General features: G+C 36.9%; 1 protein-coding gene across 1 annotated transcript in view; it reads right to left on the reverse strand.

Moving 5' to 3' along the window:
- Positions 1-14,643, reverse strand: part of MYCBP2 (MYC binding protein 2) — a 280,943-nt gene that overhangs the window by 5,686 nt on the left and 260,614 nt on the right. The window contains exons 69-80 of the mRNA XM_007466789.1: positions 14,606-14,643; positions 13,279-13,545; positions 12,286-12,569; positions 10,106-10,202; positions 8,682-8,801; positions 6,811-6,912; positions 5,346-5,474; positions 4,849-4,981; positions 3,455-3,558; positions 2,479-2,667; positions 1,545-1,652; positions 219-428 (exon numbers count right to left, since the gene is read on the reverse strand). The exon at positions 14,606-14,643 is cut by the window's right edge and continues 58 nt beyond it. Coding sequence (XP_007466851.1) covers positions 219-428; positions 1,545-1,652; positions 2,479-2,667; positions 3,455-3,558; positions 4,849-4,981; positions 5,346-5,474; positions 6,811-6,912; positions 8,682-8,801; positions 10,106-10,202; positions 12,286-12,569; positions 13,279-13,545; positions 14,606-14,643 — 1,781 coding nt within the window. The remainder of the gene's footprint in view (positions 1-218; positions 429-1,544; positions 1,653-2,478; positions 2,668-3,454; positions 3,559-4,848; positions 4,982-5,345; positions 5,475-6,810; positions 6,913-8,681; positions 8,802-10,105; positions 10,203-12,285; positions 12,570-13,278; positions 13,546-14,605) is intronic.

Raw genomic sequence — 14,643 nt, forward strand, 5'->3', positions numbered from 1 at the left:
GGAAACACCTCATGTTCGTTTTGGAAATAGTCTGTACATGTTAAAAAAAAAGCGCCCCAAACAAATGAAGGAAATAAATTCTACTTGAAGCACAGCACCAAACTTTCTCATTTTTAACTTTAGACTTAAAACGTTAGAATAATTAGACATCACAATACTATTCAACTTCTTAATCACACAGGTAATCTTAATAATTCGTAGTATGATTAACAGCATACCTTTCTGCATTTGTAGCAGACATAATATGCATATCTATTCATGGCATAGCCAGCGGGGTCATTATAAAATCTCACACCAGGGGTTGTGATAGCTTCGCTCTTATGCAGACCTTCATATTCCAATCTCATTAGGGCTTTTCTTCTGACATCCTCATAGAGCTCTTTTATAGGATCAAGCAGGTCTTTTAACACGATATGATTTATTTTGTTCTGAAATTTTGAAAAATGAACATTATTTAACAGAATCATTTATTTATTAATTTCAACAAACACTTAGTATTCACCTAAGTGCCAAGCACCGTGCTAGGACAGGAGATAAGCAAACATTTCCTAAATAAAATGCCATTTAAAAATAATCCTGTAAAGTCCTCACAAGCCTATAGTTTCCCAAGAGCAGGGAAAGTGGCAGCAAGTGGGGCACAGAACACGAAAATTCCATTGGATTAGCTTCTTATTCCTGAGTATGAAACATATCTCTTGCTGCCTTAGCTGTTCTGGGAATAAAAGGTTACCCTGCTGCCACAAATATCCCTCTGTGTGTGTTTTTGGTTCCTTGGGGGTGGGGCAGAATGTTAGATAATAGAAATGAACAAGTAGTATTTTCTATATCACTTTCATCTATCATTTCCTGAATGTGACTTTTCTTTGTGGCAACAAATGAGAAGGGAGAGAAAATCCTATCATCTTTTTGAATATTGCTCAGTCTAAGCAAGGACTGTGCTAAGTCCACGTTATACCCTAAACACCAGTCTGGCAGTACATTCTTAAACAAAAGTTTTTTGTTAAACATTATTAGCTTGCCAAAATAACCTGCTGCTTTGGTTACTATCTTTGCAGAGACATGTCAAAATGTCAAGAATTTTCTTCTTATTTTACCTGAGCTCTAAAGAATCTGCCCTAATGGCACTTTAAAAAGTTCAGGTTTCACTCTTTCACGGCAAGTATCAGTACCTACAAGCACCACAGGCTCATTCTTCTTTTTGGTAGTCACCCACTGACAAGTCACATGGACTGAACTCTCAGGGGGTCTGAAAGCAGTGATGCGTGCCCTTCAATGCACGATGATATCTAAATGAATTTTCTGATGCAACAGTTTAATTTAATCAGCTTGTAATGGACAATTAATGTCTTGAAATGTAGTATAATAGAAAGATCTTATTCTCAGGTACTACCTGGGTGAAGAGAGCAGAAACTGATGGGGCCTGGTGGTAAAAAGTAGACTAAGAAGGACACTGAGAGATGCTGCCATGTTTATTTTCAAAGATGAAAGATGAAGACAAAGATGAAAATTAATAGAAAGCAGATAATTTCTGATTCTTTCCATACCTTGCAAATGGGACAAGATATAAATCCAAATGTTATCCTTGGACCAAGCCATCTGTTTTCCAAAACTCGTCGACAGCACTGTAAGTGGAATATGTGACTACAATCCAGCTTAAATAAAGAAAAGAGAAGGATATAAGCAAATGTAATAACAAGAAACACGAGTAACTGGCAGATTAGTCAATGTAAGGTGCTACTTAGGGCAGGTAAGAGAAAAATCTAGAAATTCAGGTACGCTGAAACTTCGGCACGTCTCTATTATTCATGTGACATTATGAACTAGATCTTCAGCTTCTCCCAATTTTTACCATTCATGTATTAACGCCACCTTATAGAGAGTAAGCTGGGCTAGGGAGAAATGTGAAATTATTCAATTCTGTATCTCACAGGAAGAAGAGGAAACTACTGATTTAAAGATTTAAAATTTATTTTTGAGAATATTTATTTGTCTTGGAATCACAAGAACTGGAAATATAAACAAACAACCAGTAAATGTTAAAAAAAACTTATTTAGCAAATTGTAACTTCTATAATATTACTAACATTATAGATATATGTATATATATATTATATATAGAGGTATGTATCATCATGCATAGATCAATTACATAATGCTATAAAAGGCCATGCTGGATTCTGGAAATTAAGAAGAGAGAAGCTACTGGATAATCTAATTATTTTTTTTCTCCCTTATGAACATTTTATACATTCAATTGATTATACAGGCTCACACAAATCACAGATTAAAGCTCACTGCACAAAATGGAGACATAACATAAAGAGACAGCATTTGCTCTGTAATAAACTGGTGGATATTAGTGGGATATTTTCTCCCAATGGTATAAGAAAGATTCAGTCGTTTGTTTATTTGACATGTATATTTATATTTCCTATTGAAAAATCTAGGCACACTTAACACATTAAAAGCGGAGACAACCTGAATGGCCGGTGCTGCGGAAAGTGCTTCTGTGAAACAGATCATGCACATGTCATCAGCGTCCTGCTTCAGGGTCGCGGCATTTTTATCACAGCCGTGTAGACAGGGCAGACAGCGCTCTTCGTTTTTAACACCTCCGCATGGATGGCCACAAGGATGCGTCTTGCTACAGGCTACCTTAGCATATTCCTGTTAAAGATGAATTACAACGGCACAGAAAATATCAAAAAAGGCACACATCCTGGTAATTACATCCATTATATTAATTTTCCAAGGTACTTTCCCACAGGAAATAGATATAAGGCTAAGTAACCACAAAGTAGTTATTTTTATTCTGTGTTTGCATATAACTTAGGATTATTAACAAAGTCTAATGTGATTTAAAAAAATTTCACTCCACATTAAAGGGAATGCTGATTAAAAGGTGAGCTGCAATTTTAATCTATTTGTTATCATGCATAGCCATGAAGCAAAAACAATTGCTGACATATAATCATCCAATCACCACCTACCTCTCACCAAAATGGGGATTAAAAAAAATACAGGTATCCTTCACTATCTGGACACCATCCAAATTCTTGTTAACTAAATTGAGGAATCAAAAATATTTGGATAGCATGGAATGTGTACAGATGTTCATGCATAAACAACTTTAAGGAAACAAGTGAATAAAATGTGTAACAAGCAAAGGAAAGGCAGCCCACAGATTTTTATCTGCTTCTAGCACAGAAGTAAATGTTAAATATATATGATGGTGGTAGTTGGGAAACACACAAAAGAGACTGATTTGGGTTTGAGAGCTTTAACTGATCCATTCTCCAGCTTTGATAAAGCATTTAACTCTTGACATGGGCAATACACTAATTTAGAAAACAAAAGTGATGCTGAACTCAGAGTCCTATTTATATGAAGTGAAGGTGTCATGAGGGAACACATGCTACTCCTTACATGATGGCCTAACTAACTATACACGCACCTGGCAATCTGCATCAGAACAAACACTGCCAACAGCAGACAACTCTGTTCCACTCCTGGAACCACAGAAACGGCATGCTTCCGAGCTACTTGTGGTGGGTTTACCTAGGTTCAAGCAGAAAAGAAAAATCCTCCTTAAGTATATGTTTTCTTCATATTTTAATATAACTAACTGAAGAAAACAAATCAAGCAAGCAGGGATATGAATCAGTTGCTATCACTGAGAAATCAGCCTGGCAGTTTTTGCAGCTGGAGGGTTGTAAGCTGCCCTAATTATAAAGTAAATAATCACACACAAAAAAGGATAAGAGACTAAAGAGCTACCTGAAGCCAAATAAATTATTAACTGATTTATTTATACTTCTTCAGTACACAGAAACAGACTAGGCTTCTAGTCAAGACAGCAGTTCGAGCAGCTATGGTAAGCTCCCTCATTACAAAAGCACAATGCCAGACAAAATATAACAACAAAAATTAAATAAAGATACATAGAAGAAAGGGAAATCATTAGGTACCTTTCCCAATGACAACATTACAAGGTATAGGAGAAAACCTATCAGCAGAGAATATGAAACGTGAATAACAGAAGAATTCCCACCCAGGGAACTAAAGATAATAGAAACATTTGAAAAGGAATTTAAATATGTTTGAAATAGTTAAAGGAGGAATGGAATCAATAAAACAAAGAACAAAAGGAAAAAGAACAAGATTTGAAAAACACAGACCAAGCTCATTTTAAAACACAGGTACAAAATTTTAAATATGATAAGTGAACTTAGCAATATTTACAGAAAATGTTTTTTAAAAAGGATAGTTTAGGTCATAAATACAATGATGGTTCAAACACTAGAACATTCATTAATGTAATATGGTATGGAGGGAAAATAGGAGAAAAAAAAAATCAGCTGTGAGAAAAGAAAAGACCATGCTCTTGCAGCATGAAAAGTTATTCATATTTAAATTTGTCAGATTTACATCTAACACCAAAATCAGAAATTTGTGTCAGGTAAACGGGAGACTACAGAGGTGCTGAAAATTGAGAATCTGTAAGATTCAATGTACCTTTAAGCTGGGAATACACCAGACTTTAGAAAAACAATTAAAATGAAAAATGCATATTTTGGAGATAAAATGACTTGCCCAAGGTCACACAGCTAGTTCATGGCAAACCAACTTTCCTGACTTGTAATCTAATGTTCTACAATAGAACACTGAACACTGTCTAGTAAATATAAAAATACAGACAGTGATCAATGATCTCATCATCACTTAATAGAAAACACTCAAAATTATTCACATTAAATAATTAAATTAAACTAACATCTAGTTTAATCGTAATCAGTAGGGATGGTTCGATCTATTTGTCAGGCACGGTTCACTCTTAAATCCTTTTACCTGTGTGTTCTCGGAATTCCACCATTGCCTTCATGGTTTTAGAATCTGCTAGTGCCATCAACCAGAACAATTTGGTTCTACCACAACCTTCATGAAGGTCAACCTTTATAGCTTCTTCTTCTTCTTTGAAGACCTATTGTATCATTAAAGAAAAGGGGAAAATATATCACTCTGAAAGAAGTATAAATTTTAATTATTCAATAATGAAAACGGCTTTTATTCATTAAGCACTCTAAGAAATTCCAGATATTTCTAGTCTTCTCTTTAATCTTCACAACAGCCCCATTTTAATAAATGTGGAAACCCAGTCTCAGAGGTTAAACAACATGCTTGATTTACACAGCTGGTAAATGAGACAGCTGGAAACTCCACCAGGGTCTTTGATTCCAAGGTTCATTTTTCTCCCATTACGCCAAGTCTCCTTCCCACATTTATTTCTTACTGAATATATTTTATGTTACAGATACCATTCTGCATGTAAATGCAGAAATTTTCACCTGTCTTTGATGGGTTTTGGTTCGCCGATGAAGATGAAGGAATCTGTCACAGTCAGTACATAAGTTTCCACATACGTTGCACAAAATGATTGCTGCAGTTTCACCGTCATCATGGTTATCACACATAGGCTAGAACAGGACATTTCCATACGTTACAAAAGATTAACCAGAAAGTCTTAAATACGCATACAAATTGAACGTGATTTATTTACAACAGGAACAGACTGTTACTCTGAACTCGAATAAGAATTTAAAATCTGAACATTAAACAGAATTATGGCAAGTGTACTTAACTATAAAAAGCTCTTGGGCTTCCCTGGTGGTGGCGCAGTGGTTAAGAGCCCGCCTGCCAATGCAGCAGACATGGGTTCGAGCCCTGGTCCGGGGAGATCCCGCATGCCGCAGAGCAACGAAGCCCGCGTGCCACACAACTACCGAAGCCCGCACACCTAGAGCCCGTGCTCCGCAACAAGAGAAGTCACTGCAGTGAGAAGCCTGCGCACCGCAACGAAGACCCAACGCAGCCAAAAATAAATAAATAAAATAAATTTATACATATTAAAAAAAAGCCCTCAAAATCCCCAAATCAATGATTAAATGCGCTATGGGCATTCAATGATTAACAAAATAAACATGTATACTTTTCTTAGCGACTTAAGAAAATTTCTCCCATTATATTCAAACATTCTGTATGCTAAATGAATAAATAATGCATTTTTGAAACTTGGATGTTAAAAAGAGAATGCTGAAAGGGCCTGTATAAAGTTTTTCCTTCCAGTGAATTGAGGGATACTTATCAAACCCACTTTAAGTACATCTGTGAATAAATGGTATATCATGTTGTTCTCTTACTACTTTATTTCCTTCTTATCATAAAACCGATTACATTTTAGTACAAAATCTAGATATAGAATCAGAGTCTGGCTAAAACCAAACTCTGATATGATGCAAACATGACTCAGAGAAGGGAAGAGTTTTTGTATGTAATGAAATCCCCTAATATACTATGAAGAGGGAACCCTAAGTGAAATAGACTTGTGAGATGAACTTGGGCAGTGTGACACAATTTTTCAAGAGTTCCACTAACTGTGTATTTTGACACGTAGAGTCCTTTTTTTTTTTTTTTTTTTTGGGTGAGTTTTCTTCCTATATTTTCCACTAAGAGTTTTTTTTTTTTTTTTTTTTTTTTTTGCGATACGCGGGCCTCTCACTGTTGCAGCCTCTCCCGTGGCGGAGCACAGGCTCTGGACGTGCAGGCTCAGCGGCCACGGCCCACGGGCCCAGCTGCTCCGTGGCATGTGGGATCCTCCCGGACCGGGGCATGAACCCGTGTCCCCTGCATCGGCAGGCGGACTCTCAACCACTGTGCCACCAGGGAAGCCCCTAGAGTCCTTTTTTTTAAAGCTAAGCCAAAGCTTACTGTAAAGAAAAACAAGCTAAACTTTTAGAAAGTAACTGATCTTACCATTTGTTTTTGTTGCCCGTCCTTTCCCATCCACCTCCCTGAGGAGAGGCGATCCACGTGGTCCTGGTCGAGAACACACAGCGACGCCAGAGCAAGCCAGAGCTGCCGAAGGGAAAGGCTGTTGTTACACTACAGAGCGTGGGGTTACGCCTTACAGAGCACCCACCGCCACAGCTCAGTGAAGTCTGGCTGGACTTGAAAAGATGTAGATCCCCAGTGGCACTCAAGTCTTCCTGGTGTGGTACCAGGTACCCATGCCCTCTACTGTGTGTGCCATGCACAGAGTAGGCACTCAAATACATACTGAGTAAATGACTGTTGCTCTGATGAACCATTCTGTTGTCTACCTGACATATAAAATTAACCTTTATTATTCTGATATGTAAACAACATATCAATACATAAATTTACATATCCTTCTACACATTTTCCATCTAATATCTGCCTGAGGCATTAAATTCCAAGGAAATCTCTATGCCTCTAACAGTCTAGCACTATGCTGGGTGCACTTTGTCAGAAATAAGTAAACGTCTCACAAGCGTTAGAAAATTGCCCTCAAAAATACTTTAAAACTTTCTGAGGCTTAAAGAGCAAGCCTCATTTTTACATAGAATAATATATTTCTTCACTACTGAAAAATAGAAAATAATACTTAACTGTCTCAACTCTGAGACGTGCCTGTGGGTTTCACTGGACATGAAGAGTAAGGGGGAAATAAGACAGGAAAAGAGAAGCCAGAAGAAAAAGTTATGCAAGGAGAAAGGGGAGAGCCGACTGAAGAACGAGAGCAGCGTATACGTGGTGGGAAAGGTGACTGTCAGAGCAGCTGCTTCAGAGTCACAGTCACTGGCAACATGGCATAAACTGGCTTTTTCTACCCAAGGGAGATAAAATGTATCTTCTTTTTCTGACTTCTGAGGATTAACTTAAGCAATTTCTACCAGCTTTGACTTCTTCCTAATGCTGTCCCAACTGCCCTGCTTCAAGGAAATCTCAAATCTCTTTTGGAAGTATATGGGACATACAATTTGGTAGATTAAAATTTACAATAGATTGCATCTCATCTGAAGGATGCAATCTCACTTCCTAAGAGATTCTGCCCCATTGTGCCCTGGGCACACACTTTCTGCTTTTGAAAAGGAAGGCCTACACATTCAGTAAGTAGACTACAGGACTCTATTTTAGGACAACTGAGTTACTACAGAAGGAGTAGGCAGGGGCCTTGTCTTTAAAGGACCTTCAGTCTATCACAACGTCACGCTGACACTAAAATTAACAGTAAACACATCAACAGAAAGACAGTACACTGACATATAGGTAATTTAGCTTTTTTTAATGAGTATATCCTTAGCTCCCTAAATAATAACAAAAACAAGTGATAAAGAACACACAACAGTGAACATTAAAAATTACCAGGCTTAGCTTATAATTCAAAAAAGCCCTTCATACTTTTTCAATAAATACAATATTTGGTAAGAAAAAAGAGTGAGGTGGGTAGGGGAGGGATGGATTGGTAGTTTGAGATTAGCAGATACAAACTATTATACAGAGAACTGACAAACAACAAGGTCCTACTGTATAGCACAGGGAACTACATTCAATGTCCTGGGATGAACCATAATGGAAAAGAATATGAAAAAGAATGTATATATATATAGATATAGATATAGATATAGATATAGATAGACAGATAGACAACTGAATCACTTTGCTGTACAATAGGAATTAACACAACATTATAAATCAACTATACTTCAATAAAATAAATTTTTTAGAAAAGTAAATTAAGCTGGTTTATTGATTTAAATTTGTTCAAATCTATTACTGAAAAAGAACATGCAACAATATAGACCAAATGAAAGGAAACCTACCCTAGTTGTTGCAATACATCTCACTGGAGATCTAAATTCTTCCTCCATCTTGGTCAAGGCAATGATGGTTTCTGCAATGGCATTTTTTGTCACTCGGGACCACGCTTCTGACAAATGACCCTAATGAGCAGGACAGAATAATTTAATAAACAACCAGAGAGGTATAATCAAAGGAGCAGATTCTGTTCTCTGAACATCTCTCACCAAAAAGGAAAATTTATTTGCTAGTGGAATCTTAGATCAAGGGGCATACTTTAATATAAAAATCCTTCACAACTATATGAACAATTCAACTTCTACTTACTATTTTGATAATTCAAAAGAAAAGGAAATAAAAATTTAAGTTCTCAATGCTCTTCTCTTACAGAGTTCAAGGGCATTTCATCTTACATGTAGATAAAAACATAACAAATACTAGGTTGTCTATGACTGAGAAATTCTGATCATGAAACCCTGTTATTTGACACGGAGCTCATACAGCTAAGCTAAGTGCTTCAGATGAGTATCACTGGAACCTGAGAGCATAAATGGGTTCAAATTACAACTACCTTAATTTGCTAACGTGATTTTTACTGAACACCAACATGTTACTCCTAGAAGAGTTTCAGTGTTCCTAAACATCCTTCATAAATATTTTCATCCAATGAAAAGCCTATTTACTCAGAAAGCCTATTTGAGAATGGAAAAAATTCTCCATTTCTCTGATTGAGGAAATGTCCACACTGTTGGGAAAAGTGACAGAACTTCATATTTCCCCAGAGTATCCTTACTCGTCTCATATCCACACGCTATCAATCTTTAAAGGGACAGTTCACATTCCAATTCCTCCTCTTCCAAAATGCTTGCCGTCTACTCTACCTCTCAGGAACCTATCATCCACAGTGTCCTGCCCTCCTCGGGCTGAACTCCTGGAAATACAATGGAATGTGAGGAAACTAACATGGAGCAACCAGTGAGAACCAGGCACTCTGAGATCCCGCACTCCGGGATCTCCCTGCAAAAGCAACACCTAAAGACAGCAGTACAGGACGTTCATAAACTGTGAGAACTAAAAGACAGCGAGAAACCTTTGCTCTGAAAAGCCCTTTTGTTCCTTTAGGCTCTTGGGCTCAGGCTGTTTTTTTAGAGTTCAAAGAGTATACTTTTTTTTTTTTTTAAGTTTTAAAGTCTTGGAAGACTTATGTAATAATTCTCAAGTAAATTAATTGGGAAGCTTGAAATGAACATAGTTTACACAAAGGGCAAATTTATCACCAGCTGGAAAGACAGATCGTGTGATAGTGAACCTACTAAATGGACCTTGTAAGCAAAGCAAAATAACACGAATGTTCTCTCAATTCAGCAGAATGATTATGCTACTCGTTTTGCTAATCAGGTTCCTACTGTACTTCACTGACATAAGGATCAGGAGGATGGGAACTTACTGCCGCCATATCCTTAACGAGTTTAATGATGATCTCTGAGATCTGGGTAGGAGTTGAGCCCTTCATCCACCAATGACTCTCACCTCGTCGGATATAACTACGAGAAAAGTCAGCGTTTTTGTAAACCAATCAGTGAGAGTTACAAATGAATAAGATGAAAACTGTTATTTCAGCATGCAGCATTTTAATTTTTAAAATGATTCAACCAGTCAGGACATTTTAAAAGAAAATTAATGACAACATTATTCGTAATCCATCTCTTCAACCCCAAGGGAGTAGCGATTCTGATATGTGTTCCCTTTCAAATACTTCACTGTTTACATATTATTTTTGTATGCATCTTTTAGAACAGTACTATTCAAACTATATCAATAGACCACAAACTATTTGTTACCAGTCCACATAAAGATAAGACCTTGCACCAGAATATGTCAACTATATCACTGAGCATACAGCAAGTCCCCTACATACAAGCCTTCAAGTGACAAACTCTGAGAGATGCAAACGTGCATCTGGTTATAGCAAGGAACCAGAACCTGTGCCATCAGCGTCAGGCGTGAGTGAAACTGCAGCTTGCCCTCCGTCTCCTGTTGCTGACGATCCTTCAGCTCTACCACCTCCCACCTCCTCTCCCTCCTCCTGTTGGTAACTCTTCTTGTCTGTTCCCCCGATGCCAGGCCCTGTAGGCCTGCCAGCTGTTATACTGGACTACTGTACTTTTCAGGGTACTGTACCCAGTAAGATTAAAAATGCTTATTTTTTTGTGTTTGTTTGTTTTTTATGTATTATTTGTGTGAAAAGTATTGTAAACCTATTACAGTACAGTACTATATAGCCGCTTGTGTTAGTTGGGGACCTAGGCTAACCTTGTTGGACTTAACGAACAAACTGGACTTACAAACGCACTCTTGGAATGGAACTCATTTGTCTGTAGGGGACTTACTGTACTACTCTTTAGTTCAGCTCACATTTTTTTCCCCTAGGAAGACTATCCAGATGAAGGAAGCCATATACTTACTTACATTCCAGTGCTATTTGCTTAATGTTATGAATTGGCTCTTTGACTAGCATTATTCCAGATGTCTCTCATCTTCTGCTGTTACACACAATTCTATAACAAACAGCCCTGTATATATATCCTTCTGCACATGTATGAACATGTTTGAGAGAGACAGTTCTACAGAAGTAGAATTGGTAGGTCAAAGGATATGCACATTTTAAATACAGTGATATGTTATCAAACTGACATCCAAAAAGGTTATGGCAATTTACATTAGATGTCATAAAAACTGTCTATTTCTTCATAATTATGCCAATGCAAAGATATTTTACTATTGTTTTCATCTACATTTCTCTGAATACCAGTGAGGTATCTTTTCATTTACTTATTGGCATTTGTAACTTTTCTTCTCTGAAGTGACTACTCTCGGCATTTATTTTTGTATCAGTTGTTTGTCTTTTGTTTTCATTGATTTATAGTCATTCTTCTAATATTATGACTAATAATTCACTGCCTACTATATAAGTGTTAAATATTTTTTTCCAAGTCAGTTATTTGTATTTTAAAAGTATTGTCTATCAATTACTTTTCACTTTTATGTAGTCAAATCTCTGAGCCCTTTCCCCTGTTACTTTTGGGTTCTGTGTTTTATTTAAGGACGTCTTCCCAAATTGAAGGTTACAAAAATATTCTTCTATAATTTGTCCTACTAGAGTGTAAAAACAAAAATATACAAACCTTTAATTGATCTCAAGTTTATTTTGTAATGGTGTGAGGGCCTACAGTTTGGTTTCTTTTTCTTTTGTATTTGGGAAGTACTCTAACATCATATACTCAGCAGATTTTCCTTTCCCCACTAATTTTATTTTTTTAGTTTTTAAAACTTTTTGGCTGCACTGCACAGCATGTGGGATCTTACTTCCCAGACCAGGGATAGAACCCACGCCCCCTGCATTGGAAGGCGGAGCCTTAAACCACTGGACCACCTGGGAAGTCCCTCCTCCATAATTTGAAAAGACACTTTTATTATACACAGCATTCTCTTTCATACATGGGCCAGTCATTTATGGCTTCTATTTCTGGTAAATAAGCAAATAAGAGGAAATTTGAAAGGTCTGAGTTCTTCAAACAGTAGCTTACTCTGTTCTATTTTTGTACCAAAACATATGCAATGACCAACCTGGAATTGAAAATCATTGGAAGGGTAACTGTTGTAACTCCTTTGCCCACGGAGGTACCAGCTGTTCCTGTGATGGTGGTTCCTTTGGCTTTTAGCTGTACTGTGAGTGCTTTGGCAATGCATCCTAGAAACATGTCCAAGATACCTAGCTTATTCCAATCTCCTTTCTCTGTTGAATGAATAATATCACTGATATCTGCTGGGGGGAGGGATTTCACTCCTATAATGCTGGCCAGACGATTAGGGGTGACTTCAGGCAAAACTCGTCTTAGTAAGGAGGTCACCTGGTACGAAAAATAAAAGAATCCTATTTAAAGATTTGGGATTGACATGTACACACTGCTATATTTAAAACAGATAACTAACAAGAACCTACTGTACAGCACAGGGAACTCTCCTCAATATTCTATAATCATCTAAATGGGAAAAGAACTTGAAAAAGAATAGGGAACGTATATACGTATAACTGAATCACTTTGCTGTATACCTGAAACTAACACAACATTGTTAATCAACTATACACCAATATAAAATAAAAATTAAAAAACAAAAGATCGGTGTTTCAAAGTTTTCATCTTTTTTAATGAGTCTAGCTGCTGTTCTATGACTTCAAAAGCTTTGAGAAGGACAGAGAAATGATTTAAACATGATTTAATTTCTCAAGTGGTAACTACCACTCCAGGGCAGCAAGAAAAAGAACGCCTCTTACTTGGTCATTATATACATTATATACCTCATGAATAAGATATTCAGTAGCAGAATACCCTTTTATCACAATAAGACATTACCAAAATGGAACATACTTTGTTCTTCCATATTCTCATTACAGTAAGTCAAAAAGAAAAAACATGGGGTTAAAATACAATCCAAAAACCAAAACATAACAACAAAAAATAACCAAACAAAAGACCCCTTATTCTCTTTGCTAGAGTAATTTTTAACAATGTTTCAAGTAACAAAATAAGCCTACAGGTAAGTGGTGTGATCAGTCACCTGTCTCTGGACGCGTGGAGAGGCGGTGTGGAGCAGTGAAAAGAGGTCCTGGAGCAGAGTCAGCTGCTGGGCCAGATACTGCCGGCCCACGTTGGAGCCACTCAAGGCTAACACCATGGAGAGCAGCTCAAAGCAGTAGGCATCGGAGGAGGCATCTTCATCGTTGGGCTGCGAATTGGCATTTTCTTTGCTTGATATGGCATGTTCCCATTCTTCACGAACTCTGGTGGCTTCCATGCGAATAGCCTGGACAATGTGAGCACACACCTATTTGAGGGCAACATAAAGAAAATGCAAAAACATTATTTGTAAGGCCTAGTTAAAAACAAAACGAAACAAGAATACTAGTTGATAATTTAATACTCTTCCTCCCAGTTAATTCTCCATCATACCATTCTCTTAACTAATCTTAAAAACAATTAAGGAAAACTGGGCAAGCCATGATTAAAAATCTGAGTATTTAAATCAACTAGTATAGAAACAAATTATATACTAGTTACCAATTCCCCTGCCTGTGGTTTAAGACATGAAATGAAAACAAATCACCATATTTAATCACTTCTAAGGCACATTTCCCCCCACATGCTAACATTTCTATTCATAATGTGCTTTATAATTGATGCAATTCATAACTTAATTGGCAGCAAGTTTTTTTAGCGATACATAAAATAACAGCACATTTTACAACTGGTAGCTTCTAAGATTCAATAAAATGCTGTTAAAAAGATAAAGCACACATAAATTTATGCGATTTATTTAAAAGATTTAATGGTGTTGAAAGTTAAAATAATGGCCAATTTAAAACCTAATTCAAAAGTCAATATTTTATGTGACTTCTGAAGGGCTAATTTTGTTATGTGGGCACCCCTAAACGAACCCCCATTATATGAATGATCTAGGGCTACTCCCCCATCTCCTGACAGTTAAAAATATTAACACTGGTTTAGTTAACATTATAATTGCTCAGCAAAATAAAATTTAAAAAAATCAACCAACAAACAAAAAAACGGGGGAGGGGGGAAGGAACACAGGAAATACAAATGAAATCTGATATAGCTGGGTACTTGACACCAAAATGAAACAAGCTACCTGAAAATGAGAAAAACAAAGAGCAGCAAGGTAAGAAAGTTAACATTCATAACAAAATCTTTAAAGTGATGCAGGTATGCCAATATACTCCTTCCTCTCTAGAAAAAGGCAGACACATTCTGCAGGACCTATGAAAGAGTCAGCACAGAAAAGCCTCCATAAATTTTGGAAAATGCTTTACACCCTAAAAACAAACAAACAAAAATTGATGAAGACAATGAAATGGCTGTTAACCAACCTGTTTTTGTAGGTTAGTCAGTTTACTCCTGCTGCATA

The sequence above is a fragment of the Lipotes vexillifer genome, unplaced genomic scaffold, assembly GCF_000442215.2.
Source record: "Lipotes vexillifer unplaced genomic scaffold, Lipotes_vexillifer_v1.1 scaffold19, whole genome shotgun sequence".
In the NCBI taxonomy this organism is placed as follows: Eukaryota; Metazoa; Chordata; class Mammalia; order Artiodactyla; family Lipotidae; genus Lipotes; species Lipotes vexillifer.